At 50.5% G+C, this 19067-nt stretch overlaps 1 protein-coding gene across 2 annotated transcripts in view; it reads right to left on the minus strand.

Moving 5' to 3' along the window:
* Positions 1–5669: 5669 nt before the first annotated feature.
* Positions 5670–19067, minus strand: part of LOC119976457 (antihemorrhagic factor cHLP-B-like) — a 42865-nt gene continuing 29467 nt past the window's right edge. For both annotated transcript variants that reach the window (XM_038816994.1, XM_038816993.1), the window contains 4 exons: positions 17518–17669; positions 11164–11277; positions 7146–7232; positions 5670–6680 (listed from right to left, as the gene is read on the minus strand). In XM_038816994.1, the coding sequence (XP_038672922.1) occupies positions 6387–6680; positions 7146–7232; positions 11164–11277; positions 17518–17669 (647 nt within the window). In that variant the 3' untranslated portion in view covers positions 5670–6386. The remainder of the gene's footprint in view (positions 6681–7145; positions 7233–11163; positions 11278–17517; positions 17670–19067) is intronic.

The following is a 19067-nucleotide window of genomic DNA, read 5'->3' on the forward strand; positions in this document are numbered from 1 at the left end:
AAGCATTGTAGCATAGTGGTTAAGTCATAGACTATTAAAAGTAAAGTCACCATTGTCCCAGATGACCATAGGCTGCTTCCCCTTTGAGGGGGAACGCTGACTGGTGGTGATTTAACCTGAGGGTCACCACATCTCAGGCAAGGGGCAAGGTTGAGAAGGCGGGGCCTTCATGAATTATCTCAGGTAGTACGGGAATTGAACCCACGCTGCTGGCCTTGCTCTGTCACAAACCAGCTGTCCAGCCAACTCAACTGAACTACAAATGAATATAGTGAGAGAAGATATATCCTTGAAAGCGGATAAACTCCCAGGCCTGCTTGGAAGTATCCCTAGCTGCTAAGGGAAGCCAGGGAAGAAATAGCAGAAGTTCCGACAATCATTTTCCTTTCCTCACTGGCTCCAGGAATAGTGCCACTCAAGGGCTGAAAGGTTATTATCAATGTTGATGTGTTGGGTGCTCTGGATCCGTGAAACACATACAGGCCACCAACGCTTAAAATAGTACAACGCTATTTTATTAAACTATAAACTGCTGAACATACTATTATTGTGGGCTACACAATGTTAGATTAACTAAAGACCTGTGCCTGTCCTAACCAGTCGAATCACTCAGCACGTGGTGAGAATCTGTGCTGTAAACTATAAGCTCTGTCCTTCTGAAAGGCTGCATCCCGAATGAGGGGGAAAAGTGATGCCCTCTGTCTTTATAGTGAGTGTGCTCTAACTGGTGATTGGCTACGGTGCTTGTGCATGTTGATTGGTCCTATTGTATGTCCATCAGTGTGTGTGTCTGCACCATGATATACTGGTGTATATTATGACAAATGTACCAATTAGTTTTGAAAGAGAGGACGGGGAATCCAAGTAAATACAGCTGAAACAACCTAACCTCTGATGTACAATTTATTGGAAAAATTCTGAGAGACGGTATAAATCGTCATTTTGCATGGATTTGTTAAGGGAAGGACATGTCTGACCAACTTGATTGGATTTTTGGGGGGTAGCAAGAGGGTTGATGAGGCCTTACATTTGCTGTAATCTACATGGATATTAAAACAAAGCTTTTTGTTCCACATAGCAAACATCAGCAGGAAAGGAAAACAGACTGTAAAAACCCGGCCCGAATGTGAGCCGGGCATGGATAGTCCCTTCTGGGACCTGTGTACATAGTAGTTCCATACCTCTGCAAATAAGCTGTTAGTTCCCAGTGCTTCCTGTGTGGCTGCTTCTGTAAACTAACACAGTGCCACCAATGTGAATGGAGATTTCAATGGCTTACCATATTTCGGTCAGTGTTTTAAAATGTCCACTTTATGCTTCCAGGTCTGGCTTCCAGCTCTGTCTACAGCTTTGTTTACTTTACTCTGAGTCCACACCCAGGTTTAATCAATCAAGCACACTGAGCATCAATGGTAACAGATCCACATAATCAACTACAGAACAACTGAACACTACAAACACCAGAATGCATCACTGTGCAGACTGGCATTTCAGAGGGAGCTCAAACAGAGATATTCAGTCCTGATTTCACTTGTAGGAACTTCCCAGTCTCATTAACACTTGATGGAAGATGTTCAGTGGATATGAGCAGAATATTCAGAGAATTACGGGTGGGAACTGAGGCGGTTCGATTGTAATTTTGCACCACACACGCGGTCATACCAGTTTGCCAGCACCATTATGTCCCCAAGCCATTTTCGGGAAAGCCAGACCCAGTGTGAAGTTACAATCAGTCTGTGAGTTCCCACAGCATTGGGATCACAGAAAATACCTTCCCAATGATTACCCAGGGACTAGTGCAGCCAAAGAGAAAATGCTGGAAAATCTCAGCAGGTCTGGCAGCATCTGTAGGGAGAGAAAAGAGCTCATGTTTCGAGTCCAGATGACCCTTTGTCAAAGCTGCACGAGTGCTGCAGGATGTCTTTGATGCTCCCATACATACTTACCTGGCCAAGGCTGCAGCCACAGGCCACCCTGTGGAGGGGTTCTCCTTCCACAGCAATGAGCCATGGCTATTTTTTATTTCAAATATTTTAAAAGTGCTGATAAGATACCTCATGGAGGAAGCACCCACTCTCTCCCCTCCTGCAACAGCGGGCTGCAGCTCCATAGTCCTGTTGACCCTCCAGCTTTGTGGGTTCACAGGTCACCCTTCATTGGAATTAGCTGACCCCCAGCCAAGCCTTCTATCTGGTGACTGCTCCCAACACAGTGTGGGGTCCGGAACTACATTTGACCCTATTATAGGGGTCCTGACCCAAAAATGGAAAATCTTATCCATGATATTTTTCTGACAAGGGTCCTTCCAAGACATTCCCACCATAACGATGAGAAGACCACAAACTGAGAAGGGGCCTGGATATGTTAAGTTCAGCCTTGCCTAGGAGCTTCTTGTGGCCTTGCTGAAAGAAAGCCTTTGGCTGGCTGAAAGGGAGCCATTATTGCTAAGGGAGGGACTGAAACTTCCACTGAAGCGCCAGCAGTCTGAGAGGGGCCCTGGTTGGAGAATCAACAGATGGAATGCCCAACAATGGTGATAGTGCTGTTCATCCTGAAATTCCAGGTCGGTGACAAAGTCTAGACACCGCCTCGCACCGCGCACCCTCCCCCCCCCCCCCCCGTAGTCAGATTGTTTTAATCCTTTAAAAGCTGGACTGATTGGCAAGTAAACCTTTCAATCTGGAATCCAGAGGCCTGACATCACTCATTCACAAATGGGTAAATTTTGGCCATGACTCTGTGTGTCCTGGGCTCTTGACATCCTTATATTCATGCCTAGTAGCACAGGTACTAACTGGGTACATGCTGTGCAGTAAATTATTCAGTGTGATGACCAATTCACATAACATTGATTTTGTTAGACTCAGTAGCAGAATCTCAGGTGGGCATGAACAAAGTGTGATTGATGAGGGGCGGGATTCTGTGAAAATGGGGCTATGTCCCCACGCTGGCAGGAAAACCGGCGCCAACCACTCCGGCGTCAACAGCCCCCGAAAGTGAGGAATTCTCCAAGTTTTCGGGGGCTGTTGATGCCGGAGTGGTTGGCGCCGCACCAGCCGGCAGCGAAGGGCCGACGTGCGTTCGCGCGTGCACGGACCAGCCGGCGTATTTCCTTGCATGCGTGGGCGATGTCTTCTCCCTGCCAGCCCCCGGGAAATATGGCGGAGCTCTACAGGGGCACGGCGCGGAGGAAAGAAGGCCCCTCATGGAACGAGCCCCCCTGCAGATTGGTAGGCCCCGATCGCGGGCCAGGCCACCCTCCCCCCCCCCACCCCACCCCCACGGGTCGGATCCCACTGCGCCCCTCCCAGGACCGCCCCCGCACACTTACCTGCTAGGTCCCGCTGTGCGTGAGGTGAGTAATTCACACTGGCGGGACTGGCCAAATCTGGACGGCCACTCAGCTCATCGGGGCTCGTAGAGTCGCCAGGGCGGCCGCTGTTAACGGCCCCTGACCGGCTTGGCGGGAATCCCACCGGCCCCTGAAAAACGGCGCCAGAGAATAGGGGTGCCGGCGTCTGGGCTGCGGGGCAGTATTCGCGCCTCCCCTTGGGGATTCTTTGACCTGGCGGGGGTTGGGGAATCCCGGCCAAGGTTCCTAGTGTGTACATTTGTCTGGGCAGAATTCATGTGTAGGATTCTCCGTTAGCCTACACCAAAATCGGGCCGTGCAATTGGGCGGAGAAATGTTCCTGACGCCGAAATCGCGGCAGGTGCCGTTTTGACGCTGAATCGGGATTCTCCGCCTCCTCAAAAACGGCGTCAATGCGACGCACGGTGCGCATAGTTGCAACATCGTTCGCATATCATTAGTGGGCACATCGACGATGCTCCGCCTCCGATGGGCCGAGTTCCCGATGGTTCAGTTTACGTGTGCTCTCACAAATCATGAACCTGGCGTGGTGGCTGCTGAGAGAGACAGGGGGGTGTACGGACAGTGTCCAGCACTGCCATACTCCACCGACAGCTGTGTCGCTGGCTGGGGAGCATCTGCCAGGGCTGGGGGGAGTAGTGGGAGGTGGCCAAGAGGTAGACTGTGGGGTTAGAGTGGACGGGGACGCAACACCATTACCACAGCCGGCAAGGCAGCCATGCAGCTGCGCATGATGCTGACAGCCCACTTTAAACTAGTGCCATGGGTCCTATAGCTGACTTTCCCGGGGCACCTCCCCTGGGTGCCCTCTGGCCTCAGCCGACCCATCAGCTGTATGGGCGCTCCGGCACATCCTGTCACATCCTTTCGGCCCCGGTCAGTGTGTGTGTGGGGGGTGTATTGTTTAAGCACAGCTGTATGGACGCTCCAGCACATCCTGTACCATCCTTTCGGCCCTGGTCAGTGTGTGTGTGTGTAGGGGGTGTATTGTTTAAGCGCAGCTGTATGGACGCTCCAGCACATCCTGTCCCATCCTTTTGGCCCTGGTCAGTTTGTATGTGGGGGGTGTATTGTTTAAGCACAGCTGTATGGACGCTCCAGCACATCCTGTCCCACCCTTTCGGCCCCGGTCAGTGTGGGTGTGGGGAGTGTATTGTTTAAGCACAGCTGTATGGGCACTCCAGCACATCCTGTTCCATTCTTTCGGCCCCGGTCAGTGTGTGTGTGGGGGGTGTATTGTTTAAGTGCAGCTGCAGCTTGTCAGCCCTGTGAATGTTGATCATGGACCCGGCGAATCCCACACTGTTTTTCATGGCACCGGTGCTAGCTCCTCGCTGCTAGCGGAATCAGTGTGGGCTTGGTGCTGATTTTTCTGACGTGAAAGTCCACGGATTCTCCGTTAGCGTCAACATTTAGACTCAGAAACGGTGAATCCGACCCCATGAATTACCTGAATTTTTCAAATGCCCTTCAGTAGCCAGAAACTGTCTCCACAAAGGGTGTTACAAGCTGTGGCAGAAAGGAAAAGACGGTCCTGTCATGTTTAAATTGCTGTTTCATGCACTTGCTGTTTGCCAACTGGCTGCCATGTAATTGTGACTGCACTGCAAACCCGGGTCCCCAGAGTATTACCCTGGGCCTCTGGGTTACTAGTCCTGTCACAATACCACTGTGCCACCCCCTACCCATACGTAAGTGCAATGGCTTTGTTTATTTGACCAACGATGTCAGGCCTGGTGGCTCTGTTTGCTGAGAACAATTAGAATCAGTTTCTGAGATATTTGGAGTGACAACATTCTGTAACATCTCAATCGATTTTCCAGGAATCCACCCCCATCTAATCAGTGGGTTTGTGTATCTGGAATCCAGCTGAGTCAACATAAATGTCAGTGAACAGTTTACTCCAGTTGAGATAACTGTTAATCCCAGCTGTGAAGGTCTGCGAAAGGGCTTCATAATTCAGGTGGTGGGGCAGTTCAACCTATAGCCTGGTGTATTGGATCATAGAGATCATTGTTTAAATATGGCCAGCTGGAAGTCACATCGTTTGATAAGAGGGCTTAAAAATAGCTAGGGTCCAAACCACGATTTAGGCCTGAACTCCATAGAACTCACTTCTTGTTGGCGCTCAGCACTCTACTTAATATACCCTATTCCAGGCTAAGATTAAGAAAGAAAGGCGTGACAGCCATTTCATGAGATGATTGTTAATAAAACAAAAATTAGTAAGTTGTGAGTGCAATAGTGTGGCGAGTGCGAGTTGTTTGATTCGACAGTTGACATAAAAAATAAAAGATTAGGGTTGCAACTATTTTATTTCAAAAAATTCTCTGGGGGAAAATGCTCATATATACATATAAATACCAGTTAACATTCTGTCCCTATGAAAATTCATCTTTAGGTTTTTATGAAAGCCAAGTGTTGCTTTTGCTAAGATTTTCATATTAATTCTTGCCACTTACTTCAGATTAGTTTTGTATTGAAATTTATAACTATGGACAAATTAAAGACAGAAATTCAGAGCAATTTTTCAGCATCTTTTCCGGATCAAATAATCTACCATGATGGTCATAATGTTTCGCATTTTCCGTTGGCATTTTAGCAGCTGGACAAGAAAAATTGGAGTAAATTCCCCATTTGGATGAACCACAATGATCAGCTTGTGCCCAAATTTATAATAAATGCTTCTGTCAAGTCCCAGGCACTGAAGAAGAAGGTTTGCCCCTGTCAAAACCCACAAGCATCTTACGGGATGGGAACAATCAACTTTCCCGTGAACCTTGCGGAATACGAGCTCCCCTGTTAAGGGGGAGGGGGTGTGATGGGGGGACCTCTAAACAATGTATAGATGTTTGGTATATAAAGCTAATCACTGGCAAGGCAGACCCAATCAGGATCTACCGTGTGATGTATATAATCGTTATTGTAAATAAACTACGTTTCCTCGAACCACTCGGTGTGGTCACCTGCTTGGCCTTATAAAAGCCCTATTGTTGCTTTCTCTCTTTGTTGGCTAGTGTGTTCTCAGAACATATCTGGGTTTACCTGGGCAGGTGTATGGGTGTGGAGGGAGATTTGGGAAGTTGTGATAATGACGAGTCGGGGGTCTGATAGATCGCCGATAGCTGCGCATTTGCTGTTCCTCTGATGACTCTGATGATGAATCATTCTTCCTTGACAATTTTATCTTCCAGCGTTTGGATTTGTAAATTGATCTCTTGAGCTTGGGTTTAAATATCCGCTCTTTGTTTGGATGGTTGTCCTCATGCGGCTCCACCTGCCCACTTAGTCCTCTGACTGTCACTCCCTGCAGTAACATTAAAAATCAACTTCTCAAATTTAAAAGTGGCCTCACCTCAGAAAACGAATTTGCAATACATAATCATCAGATAGCCAGTCACAGTTCTCCTTTCTGTCGATCTTGTTTTCAATAATTATTTTAGAATTGCTTTTATTTGGAATTCAGCCCAGCCTTTTACTTAAGTATTTAATAATAGTTATTTCCAAATATCTGCCCCACAATACTGCAAAAACCGAAACAGCAATTGTTCCCTTTCCCATTATACAAACTCTGCTTGGGATATTTGGGACCCTGCAGGCCAGCCAAATGTCCTTTGAGCTTTGGTGGAACTGGAAGATCACGGTAACGGGCGGGGCCAGAAAACCCTGGGCCACTGAGGGGCCTTAATTGGGATAGGGACAGGCTTCCCGTCTTAGACTCTGCCCACCCTGGCATCATATGGCAACCAGCCCCTTGCAATTTTACACTTACCTTTGTTGCATAAATGTCACAGGTCACCTGAATCTCATCATCAACAGGACGCTCAAAGTCAAAAGATGCCATACAGAAACCCAAATGCTGCAAAGGAAGGAACATTTTTTATGTATTTTGGAAATTAATTCATTCATAGAATTTACAGTGCTGAAGGAGGCCAATTGGCCCATCGAGTTTGCGCTGGTCCTTGGAAAGAGCACCCTACCCAAGCCCACACCTCCACCCGATCCCTATAACCCAGTAACCGCACCCAACCTTTTCTTTGGACACTAAGGGCAATGCAGCATGGTCAATCCACCTAACTTGCACATCTTTGGACTGTGGGAGGAAACCAAAGAATCTGGAGGAAACCCAGGCAGACACGGGGAGAGCGTGCAAACTCCACACAGACAGTGACCCAAGCCGGGAATCAAACCTGGGACCCTGGAGCTGTGAAGAAACTGTGCTAACCATTGTGCCACCGTGCCACCCCATTCATAAATGAATTGTGGATAATACATTTATTGCGCTTGTCTGTTTATTGGATTGAGTATACATCAAGATGGCCATGACATATGCAAGTTTTTTGGAGTTTCTGATCTGATTAATGTTTGGAAGAGGCAGGACGTTAAGGGTGAAGGTTGCCACATGCGGATTCTGAGAGGAAACAAGTTTGATAAGGTTGAGTCACTTTGGGTCACCTGACATATCTGCTACAGGCACTTACAAAGCATCAATGGCAGAAGGCTTGAATCCATACGCTATCGTACCCTATCAGAAAGTAGAGAGGGGAAGGAGAAATAAAGTTTATGTCTGCAATTTAACAGCCGCGTTGCGCCCGACAAGGATCGGGCGTGTCGGTTAAATTGCAGGAGGCCGAAATCGGGATCCTCCCAGGCCGCTCTGGTGTTTCTGTTGCTGGTCCTCCGACCACCTCGGGAGAACAGAATGTCCCATCTCGCCTCCGCGGCTTCCAACAGCCTGACCAGATCGGTATCCCCAAAGCATGGAGCAGGGATGAGTATTTCTTCTTTTTCACTGATGCCCACTTGCCCGACACCCAATCTGCTCGGCACTGTCTAATCTCTCAATAAGAAGCTGAACCTAAAACAGGCAGTCAATTTTTATCGATGTACGTAAGCTGCCTCATGCCCATTTGAACCAACTGTCCCAGGCACCTGAAAATCATTCAAGGCCAATATGGTGAAAATTAAAAATGAAAATCGCTTATTGTCATGAGTAGGCTTCAAATGAAGTTACTGTGAAAAGCCCCTAGTCGCCACATTCCAGCACCTGTTTGGGGAGGCTGTTACAGGAATCAACCCGTGCTGCTGGCTTGCCTTGGTCTGCTTTCAAAGCCAGCAATTAGCCCTGTGAGCTAAACAGCCTCTGGGCTGTTTTGGGTTATTTTCAAACATCAATGGGTATTGGCCATATTCCTGTAAAATTGGTCATTTGAATAGGGTGAAATTCTCCGAACCCCCGCAGGGTCGGAGAATCGCCCGGGGACGGCGAAAATCCCGCCCTCACGAGGCCGGAATTCTCCGCCACCCGGGAATTGGCGGGGGCTGGAATCGCGCCGCGCCGATCGGCGTGCCCTCCGCGCTGATCGATGAGCCTCCTGTGGCAATTCTCCGGCCCGTGATGGGCCGAAGTCCCGCCGCTGTGAGGCCAACCCCGCCGCCATGGTTTCAACCGCCTCTGATGGCGGCAGGATTGGCGGCGCGAGCGGGCTTTCGGGGTCCTGGGGGGGGCGCGGTGCGATCGAATCCCGGGGGGTGCGCCCAGGGTGGCCTGGCCCGTGATCAGGGCCCACTGATCGGTGGGCGGTCCAGTGCCGTGGGGACACTGTTTTTCTTCTGCCGCCGCCACGGCCTCCACCATGGCGGAGGCGGAAGAGGACCCCCCTACCGCGCATGCGCCGGTGGTGACGTCAGCGGCAGCTGACGCACCGGCGCATGCGCAAACCAGCGAAGGTCTTTCGGCCAGCCCCGACGCCGGCCGGTGGGCATCAAAGGCCGTTGGCGCCGGTTTTGGCACGGTCGGCATGGCACCAACCACTCCGGCGCGGGCCTAGCCCCTAAAGGTGCAGAGAATTCCGCACCTTTGGGGAGGCCCGACGCCGGAGTGGTTGGCGCCACTCCACTACGCCGGGACCCCCCACCCCATCGGGTAGGGGAGAAACCAGGCCATAATAGAACATAGAACATAGAACAGTACAGCACAGAACAGGCCCTTCGGCCCTCAATGTTGTGCCAAGCCATGATCACCCTACTCACACTCACGTATCCACCCTATACCCGTAACCCAACAACCCCCCCCTTAACCTTACTTTTATTAGGACACTACGGGCAATTTAGCATGGCCAATCCACCTAACCCGAGGAAATGTCCAACTAATACCCGCATATTATTAAAACATGATTCTCTGCTGATATTTGATGAAGTAATCTTAATGTACTCCATCTGACAATGGCCATTACAGAATCTGCATCGCTCTGCACTGCTTGGTATTGACAATTTTTACTTTAAAACATTGCTCTTAGAGTATCAAAGTTTTCCGCAAGAATACAGAAAAGGTGTGATCTTTGACTCCACTTTAAAAACAAAATTCATTCACTGTAACATACGCAGGGGCCCGCTATTGACATGAAAGCTGAGTGTACATATTTCATTTGAAAATGCTATCAGGGAATGAGAAGTGCAGGCAAAGACATACAGCACAGAAAAGACACTTCTGCCCAAGGGCCTTGTTTAGCACACTGGGCTAAATCGCTGGCTGTGAAAGCCAATCCAAGGCAGGCCAGCAGCACAGTTCAATTCCTGTACTAGCCTCACCAAAGAGGTGCCGGGATTTGGCGACTAGGGGCTTTTCACAGTAACTTCATTTGAAGCCTACTCGTGACAATAAGCGATTTTCATTTCATTTCACGTCTGCACTGGTCTGAAACCCACCTAGCTATTCTCATCCCATTTTCCAGCACTTGGCCCATAACTTGTATGCCTTGTGATCGCAAGTGCACATCTAAATACTTCTTAAATGTTATGAGTGTCTCTGCCTCCTCCACCCTTTCAAACAGCAAATGCCAAACTCCCACCATCTTCTGGGTAAAAAGGTTTTTCCTCACATCCCCACGAAACCTCTGCCCCTTACCTTGGGTGGGACTCTACGACCCCAGCCGGGCCGGAGCATCGCCGGGGGGGCGGCGTGAATCCCACCCCGCCGTCCCAGCGCTGGCTGCCGGTTGTCCGGTCTTTCAGCGGGGGCGGGAATCGCGCCACGCCGGTCGGAGGGGCGTTGGCAGCGCCTGCGTCGGCAATTCTCCGGCCCATGATGGGCCGAGTGGCCGCCTATTTTTTTGGTGGGTCCCGCCGGCGTTAAATACACCAGGTCCGTTCCAGCGGGACCTGGCTCTGCAGGCAGCGTGTGAAGTCGCGGGGGGATCTGACCCCAGGGGTGGGGGGGCCCACCGATCCACGGGCTGGCCTTTGCCGTGGGGGCACTCTTTCCCTTTGCGCCGGCCCGTGTAACAGTCCGCTATGGCCAGCGCGGAAAAGAAACCCCCCTGTGCATGTGCTGGGATGACACCAGCACACACGCTAGCGCTCCCGCGCATGCGCCAACTCGTGCCGGCCGGCGGTGGCCCGTTGGCACGGCGCTAAGTCCTTCAACACCGGCTGACGCGGTGCTAACCCCGCAGGCGCATGCCTATCCCCTGAAGGTGCAGAGGATTCCGCACCTTCCGGGCGGCCAGACGCCGGAGTGGTTCACGCCACTCCCCGGAGCCGGTATGGCCCGCCCCACCGGGTAAAGGAGAATCCCGGCCCTTAAATCTATGCCTCCTGGTCATTGACCCCTCCCAGGGGAAAAGTTTCTTCCTGTCTATTCTATCGATGGAAAAGAAAAGAATATAGAAAGTGGATGAGATTCCCATGGAGTAAAACTATTAGTGCACTCCAGTTGGGCAAATGGCTTGTTTCTGTGCTGTACACCTTATCTAGTTCTTCATATGAAGCTATTGTTCAACAATACTTACTGCAAAGTCATGAGATTTTGGAATACAGGCTGACAGTACGACTGTGAAGTCATCTTTGAAGCAATTTGTTTCCTGGATAATAAATTCCACTAATATCCTTTGGTTCGTAAGTGACTGAAACACAGAGGAAGTTGTTTCTTCAGTTAATGGCATGTTGTCTACCCTCTCCCATCCAAGGCATACCAACAAGCATCTGATAGACAAGCTAAGAATAACAATCGCTAAGGAAAGCCCAAGGACATTTGTAATCCAAGACAAGGATATTGCTCTTGATCCAATTTAACCGCAAGGAGGTTTGGGGCAGGTTTTTTCTGACCGTCAGGGGGACGTGCTCACCAGTTAGAGAGGGCAGAAAATCAGGAAACTCTTCCCACGTGCTTTAGAAAATGGAGAAGGGTTGTTGTGCACCAAGTGCCAGGCGGTTTTTGTGTGGGTTATTACTAAAACTTCTGATCCCACAAAAAATAATTTAAAACCTTACCTGTGAGCTTTGTGGAGTAGCGGTATGGTTCCTTTAACTGGTTATACTGCTCTATGCCAAGAACGAATGGAGATGGGAAACACCAAATACAGTCCAATAAGTGGCACTTCAAAGCTTTATTGGCGTCCGATTAATGATTTGTTTTTGGATTGAGAGACTTGTCTGTTTCTAGGTGGTTTCTGAGTTGCCCAGGTGAAGGCACCAACCAAAGTACCATAGGTCAGAACAATAAGTCCTCACACTACAAATTAAATCAGATTCATTGCCCCCCACGACTTCAACACTCCCCAATCCCACACAGATTTCACCTTCCCCTGAGCTGCTCACCCCTTCCCTCTCCCTTAGTCCTTTACTGCACCTTTTCCATAATCTTCCACTCATTCCCACCACCGCAGTTCCCCCTCCCCCTCTGGGTGTCCTACCAGCATCACCTCAGGGTGCTGGCCCTGGATTGGCAGCATCAGTGAATATTATCCACGTGATGTAAAAGGGTGATGACAACTGTGGTAGTCACCACTGATGAAAATATTGTATATATAGGATGTTGATATAGGTGCTATATGGTAAGGCCCCTGTACTACAGGTACGGGGTTAGATCCCTGCCTGCTGGCTCCGCCCAGTAGGCAGAGTATAAATATGTGTGCTCCCCGTACAGCAGCCATTTCGTCAGCTGCTGTAGGAGGCCACACATCTCAGTGTAATAAAGCCTCGATTACATCCTACTCTCGTCTTTGCGTAATTGATAGTTCATCAATTTATTCCACTGCGTTTTCAGAGATGGACCTCCGCATCAAGCCGGATCGCCTGCAGCTGCATCCTCAAGCAGACAACGCCAAAAAGGACTTTGAACATTGGCTAGCCTGTTTTGAAGCGTACATCAGGTACTGCATCGCCACTCTAACTGTCCAGGGCGTGGAGTTTAGCGGCTTCCACCTCTATGTCCTCCCCAACCTCTGTACTGCCTTGCTACTCGGCCTGGACTTCCAGTGCAACCTCCAGAGCCTAACCCTGAAATTCGGCGGGCCCTACCACCCCTTACTCTGTGCGGCCTCGTGACCCTTAAGGTCGACACACGTTCCCTTTTTGCAAACCTAACCCCGGATTGCAAACCCGTCGCCACCAGGAGAAGTCGGTACAGCGCCCAGGACAGGACCTTCATCAGGTCTGAAGTCCAGTGGCTGCTTCGGGAAGGCATCATCGAAGCCAGCAACAGCCCCTAGAGAGCCCAAGTTGTAGGTAGTGGTGAAAACTGGGGAGAAAAACAGGATGGTCGTTGACTACAGTCAGACCATCAATCGGTACACGCAGCTCGATGCGTACCCCCTCCCACGCATATCTGATATGGTCAATCAGATTGCACAGTACCGGGTCTTCTCGACAGTGGACCTGAAATCCACCTACCCCCAGCTCCCCATCCGCAAGGCAGACCGCCCATACACTGCGTTCGAATCAGACGGCCACCTTTACCACTTTCTTAGGGTTCCCTTCGGCGTCACCAATGGGGTCTCGGTCTTCCAACGGGAGATGGACCAAATGGTTGACTGGTGCGGACTGCGGGTCACTTTCCCATACCTGGACAATGTCACCATCTGCGGCCACGACCAGCAGGTCCATGACGCCAACCTTGCCAAATTTCTCCACACCTCCACTCTCCTCAACCTCACATATAACAAGGAGAAGTGCGTGCTCAGCACGAACCATTTAGCCATCCTCGGCTATGTGGTCCAGAACGGAGTTGTGGGTCCCGACCCCGATCGCATATGCCCCCTCATGGAATTCCCCCTCCCCCACTGCCCCCAAGGCCCTCAAACCTCCCATTGGCAGGAGGTTCTCCCCGACGCACTTCACTCCATTCGGTCGCTCCTGTGCACCGCGACTAATTAAACCCCCCGTGAACGTCTCTTTGCCTTCCCTAGGAAGTCCACCTCCGGGGTTTCGCTTCCGACATGGCTGGCAGCTCCAGGACCCGTTCTCCTCCGTAGACACGTTCGACTCCACAAGGCGGACCCGTTGGTTGAGAGGGTACAGCTACTCCACGCCAACCCGCAGTACGATTACATCGCGTACCCCGACAGCCGCCAAGACACAGTCTCCCTCAGGGACCTGGCACCAGCTGGTTCCACACACACACACCCTCCTCCGCCCCAGCGCCACCCTCCCTTCCCCCGGCGCACCCCACCGCAGCCCCCACTCTGGGACAATCCGTCCTCCCCTTGCTCACACCGAATGAAGAGGATTTTGACACGCTCCTGGAGTCACCGAAGACCAAGCCGCCGCCGGAGTCGCCACCAGCACTACGGCGCTCTCAACGACAGATCAAGGCACCGGACCACCTGAATTTGTAATATTATCTGTACTTTTGAAACACAACTTTCTGTACATAGATCTCCACCACCCCTGCCGGAATAATTATTTTAACAGGGCGTGAATGTGATAGTCACCACTGTTGTATATATTGTATATGTAGGATGTTGATATAGGTGCTTTACAGTAACTCCCCTGTACTACAGGTATGGGGGTAGTTCCCTGCCTGCTGGCTCCGCCCAGTAGGCGGAGTATAAATATTTGTGCTCCCCGTACAGCAGCCATTTCATCAGCTGCTGTAGGAGGCCACACATCTCAGTGTAATAAAGCCTCGATTACATTCTACTCTCGTCTTTGCGTAATTGATAGTGCATCAACAACTTGCTACGAGATAAGCTCTAGTGCTCCTGTCATGTCCCTCAGCAAGTGAGCCATGCCCCTCACTGCCTCATCATGTCCCTTTGAGACTGTGTCATCTGTCCCTGTGCCTGTGACATGTCTTTCTGTGACTGACTAAGGTCATCAGCGCCCAGCCAATGCTCTAGCTGCCATCAGCATAATTTCTTATGAATGGGCCAAACTCTGGAGCATCGCAGCAATGTCCAGTTGCACCTGTGACTTGTCCGCCTGTGACTGGGCTCTCCAGTCCTATGCCTCAGCCGTGGACAGCACAGTCTGCCCAAACCTTGGGCGTCCTAACACATGGCTCTGATGTCTTGCCCAGGCCTTCTACTGTGACCAGCACCCTTTCAGTGTTGACCTGGATGCCGCGCATCATCAGCACCGTCTCCTGTCCCTGAAGGCAACTGGATTTCTCCAGCTGTACTTGCAGGTGCTGGAAAGTTGGTGATACCCCCTCCTGTAGATTCTGGCTCTGATTCTGCATCTGCATCAGTGATTGGATCATCTTTTCCAGAAGCGCAACATCTGTCTGGGCAACAGCTGCTCCCTGGAATCGGGCAGCCTTCCGACCATCCACTCCTCCGGGAGTCCCTGCCTCCGCCTTATGTACTGCAACTTGTGTGTGGTGCTCACCAGAGGGTGAGCCAGGAGCCTAATGGCTAACATTAGCCACCAAGGTGATACTCTCTGTGATGGTGGTTGGTGCAGGTGAAAGTGAGACTTTGATGTCTTCCCTGGAGTGGTGCTCAGCATGTTCTGAGGGTCTGGATGGGGGACAGTGACCCTGAACAGTCTGATGGTGATCCTGCAAGACAAATGGGGTGGGATCATGGGAAGGGCTGGTCAGTCGGAGGGGGGGGGGGGGGGGGGGGGGGGGGATGACTCACTTGTCATAGGGACATCTGAGAGGGACTCTCACTTGGTTGGCACATGCCAAACTCCTTTACAGCTACTGCCTTCTCCTCGGCCTCCCCTGCGAGTTGTCCCCTTTCCTCAGAGGGTGAGTGGACCCAAATGTCAGCGGTTCCCCCTCCCGTTTTCTGGTGCGCTTGGTAATTATTGGTCACTTTATCGTTGGGGGGGATACAGAAAGATCACAGTGAGTGGGTGAGAGGTGGGCTTCATGGGAGCCTTTAGCTGGTGGCATGAGTGTGCAAGGCTCCTGGTCGACGAGATCAATACATGTTTTGGGGGGGGATGTGGAGAAGTGGTGGTAAGGGAGATGCTGGCAGATGCGGTGTTGATGGCCTCTACGGAATTGGGGGTGATGTGAGGAGTGAGGGACAGGAATGATGCCAGGGACACAGATGTGGTTACTCACCCGAGTTCCCGTAATGAGGTCGTTCATCTTCTTTTGGCACTACATGCCAGTCGTCCTGTTCAGGCTGGCAGCACTCACAGCCTCTGCCACCTCATCCCTGGCGTCGTTGAGAATGGTAGGCTGGAGTCCCTGTCCCACCCTGGGGTAGAGGGTGTCCCTCCTCTCCTCAATGGCATCCGGGAGCGGGGAGAATCTCTGCCACGGCGGTGGCGGGATTTTCGGCGGCCCCAGGCGATTCTCCGACCCTGCTGGGGGTCGGAGAATTTCGCCCCAGATGTCAGGCATTGACCTCTCTGATCAACTGCTTCCATTCCAATCCCAGCATTGTCCTTGAGATACTGACTTGACCTCCTGCACTACAATCTCTCCCCCTTCCCAGCTCCACCACTAATGGCTCCAGCCTCACCCTGGGACTCCCCCTTTGCCTGACATTCACTATTCCATCAACAAGATCACAGTGAGTGGCTGGCTTGGTTGCATGCTGTAACCCTGCAGATGAGGTGGGTGCAGCAAATTCATCTAATGCCTACCTGAATCAGAACCAACGTTGGCAGGTCACTAATTGCAACCCACGCACCCACAAAATGGGCAACGCAAATCTCTAGATTTTCAAAAACAAAATTAGATGAGTACATGAGAGATAGGGGAATAGAAATATATGCTTGATGGCTGAGATAAAGTTGATGGGATGAGGGGAGTTTTGTGTGCAATATAAACACGAGTGCAAGTTGGACTAAGTGCCCTGTTCTGTGACGTGCATTATAAGTGGGTCTTTGTAAAGGTAGCAAATAATTCCCAAGTATAGCCGAATTAAACTGCTGTAATCGGTTGAATAATGAGGAATGGCTTACCTCTATTCCAAACAGCAAATGGCAGAGCCTGATTAACAACAAATTATTTCTGAATGGCCTTGCAAATTGAATTGGGACATGTTGGGCACGATTTAACGGCCTCGTTGCCCCCGACTTGGTGTTGATACAAGGGCATTGGGTCTCGCAAGAGGTGACTTATGAGATGTGCAGTGCTCGGGTGCCAGGTTGGCACTGCCAGGGAGCAGGCCCCAGAGCGCCTTACCAGGGGGAGGGGGGTGTGAGGGGCTGTTCTGTGTGCGTCATAATATACGCCAGTATATCATGGTGCAGACACACACACTGATGGACATACACAGGGACCAATCAACATGCATAAACATCGCAGCCAATCACCAGTTAGAGCACACTCACTATAAAGACAGAGGGCATCACTTTTCCCGCTCATTCGGGATGCAGCCTTTCAGAAGCACAAGAGCTTATAGTTTACAGCACGGATTCTCACCACGTGCTGAGTGATTCAACTGGTTAGGACAGGCACAGGTCTTTAGTTAATCTAACATTGTGTTAACCCACAGTAATAGTATGTTCAGCAGTTTATAGTTTAATAAAATAGTGTTGTACTATTTTAAGTGTTGGTGGCCTGTATGTGTTTCACGGATGCAAAGCACCCAACATCCCACACATCAGTGTGCTTCCCCAAGGTTGGGCTGGGAGACCGGGGACGTCAGGGTCGAAAATAGCGGGGGGAGGGGGAGATCAGGGCAGCCAGACAAAATGGCGCCCCGATCTGCGAGCTGCCTTTCCTGCAGGGCCCGCCAGCAGGAAATCTCTCTCGGGGAAACTGCCCGAGGCCAAAATAAATGGCAAAGTGCCCTTGAATAGCGAGTATTTCTCGGTGCCAGCAACACTCTGCTAAACATGACCAAAACCGGACATAGATTTTTTTTTCCGGTAAAATCGTGCCCAGCACTTTAAGGATAAGGATAATTCGATTTTCTCTGCTTACACCATTTGATTATGGAAAGTAAACTTACCTTCGTTAAGACCTTTGTGATATTAAAAAGTGAAAAATAATTGGTATCATTGCTCTGGCTGTTATAATTTTGAATCGCAACTTGAACAGCACTATCCACATCTCTATTGTTTAATGGTGTTGTGTAGAAGCAGCCTTGGCACGGATTTTCCACTGAAATGAAAGCACAAAAACATGTTCATGGTGCCCACATGTTTAAAGTAGGGGCAGGGGAAAAAAAGTGTTCCAACGCGTCAAAGTCCATAATTCAGCGCATCTTACAAATCTCATGGCTGGACGCAAGGCCTGGGCCCTTCTACCTTCCAACATGAATCTTCTAGAATTTCCTAGAGCTGAATTATGGCCCCTAGCATCAGCAGAGGTGTGGTGGAGGTTAGAAAATTCTGATATCAGGAACCCCTTCAGCTGAAGTGTCAACGTGGTGGATTCTCCACCGTTCCCCGCCAAGGTGAGGGGGATCCCAATGCAGCGGAGAATCGAGAATCAGGCTAAAAATGGGATCGCTGCCCTTCCAGTGCTCTGGTCCCCCTGCCAGTGACTATCTGCCCCGCGCTGGTGGGAAGATGCAAATGGCTCATTTGAGCCCATTTGGAGGCTGGAAGCCTGATTTTCCAAGCCCTCGTGTTGCTCCAGCCCTCCCGGCTGGGATTTACGATGGTGGGCATTAGTGTAAGTATTTTCAAACATGGTCCTGACACAGTGGACGCCAAGGTGTGTCAAGGTGGTAAGTATGCAATGTAAGTGCTCCCAACTTCAGCACAGGGCCCTCTCCCATCACATTGCAAATCCTGTCCACCCTAGCCCCTAAAGTCTCCCATCAGACCCCAAAAGAGATCCCCAATCAGACCCCCAACTTATCCCTATATCCGAGACCCCTCATCTGAGGCCCTCCAATCATAGAGCCCCATACCAGAGACTCCCCCATCAGAAATCCCCCCAGTAGAGATCCCCCCCAATCAGAGATTCTCCCCCCCCCCCCCCCCCCCATCAGTCACCCCTGCCTGGAAGCTAAACAGCAGTCCAGGCACAAACAGTAAAAAAACACTGCTTTTCACTTACCAGTCCCTTTCACCTGCTGCCTCACACATATGTTTGAAAGCAACAGCTGTTCCAAGTGTTCAAGGCTTCATATAAAGCCAAAACACACCACAAGGCTTTAAACCCATCTCATCCTTTGATTTTCGAGGCTTCTAATTACTTTCAAATAGAAATGGCTTTTAATAGGCTGTAATTAATATGGTAATAGCTTCCAGCAGCTAGGCGTCTGGATTGTTCATTTTAATTCCCCTTCACACTTGAATGTATCTCTGGTACCCCACTGTGAAGCTAACCACAATGTTTATAAACATCTCTGAGATAAGTGCTTTCTCTCTGATGTGGGGTCTCTGATATGGGAGTCTGACATTGGGGTCTCAGATGGGGGGAATCTCTGATAGTGCTTTCTCTCTGATGATGGGGGTCTCTGAGAGGGGGGTCTCTGAGATGGAGATCACTAATGGGTGGTCTCTAATAGTGGGTCTCTGATAAGAGGGTATCTGTTTTGGGAGTCTC

This window comes from Scyliorhinus canicula, chromosome 13, assembly GCF_902713615.1.
Source record: "Scyliorhinus canicula chromosome 13, sScyCan1.1, whole genome shotgun sequence".
In the NCBI taxonomy this organism is placed as follows: Eukaryota; Metazoa; Chordata; class Chondrichthyes; order Carcharhiniformes; family Scyliorhinidae; genus Scyliorhinus; species Scyliorhinus canicula.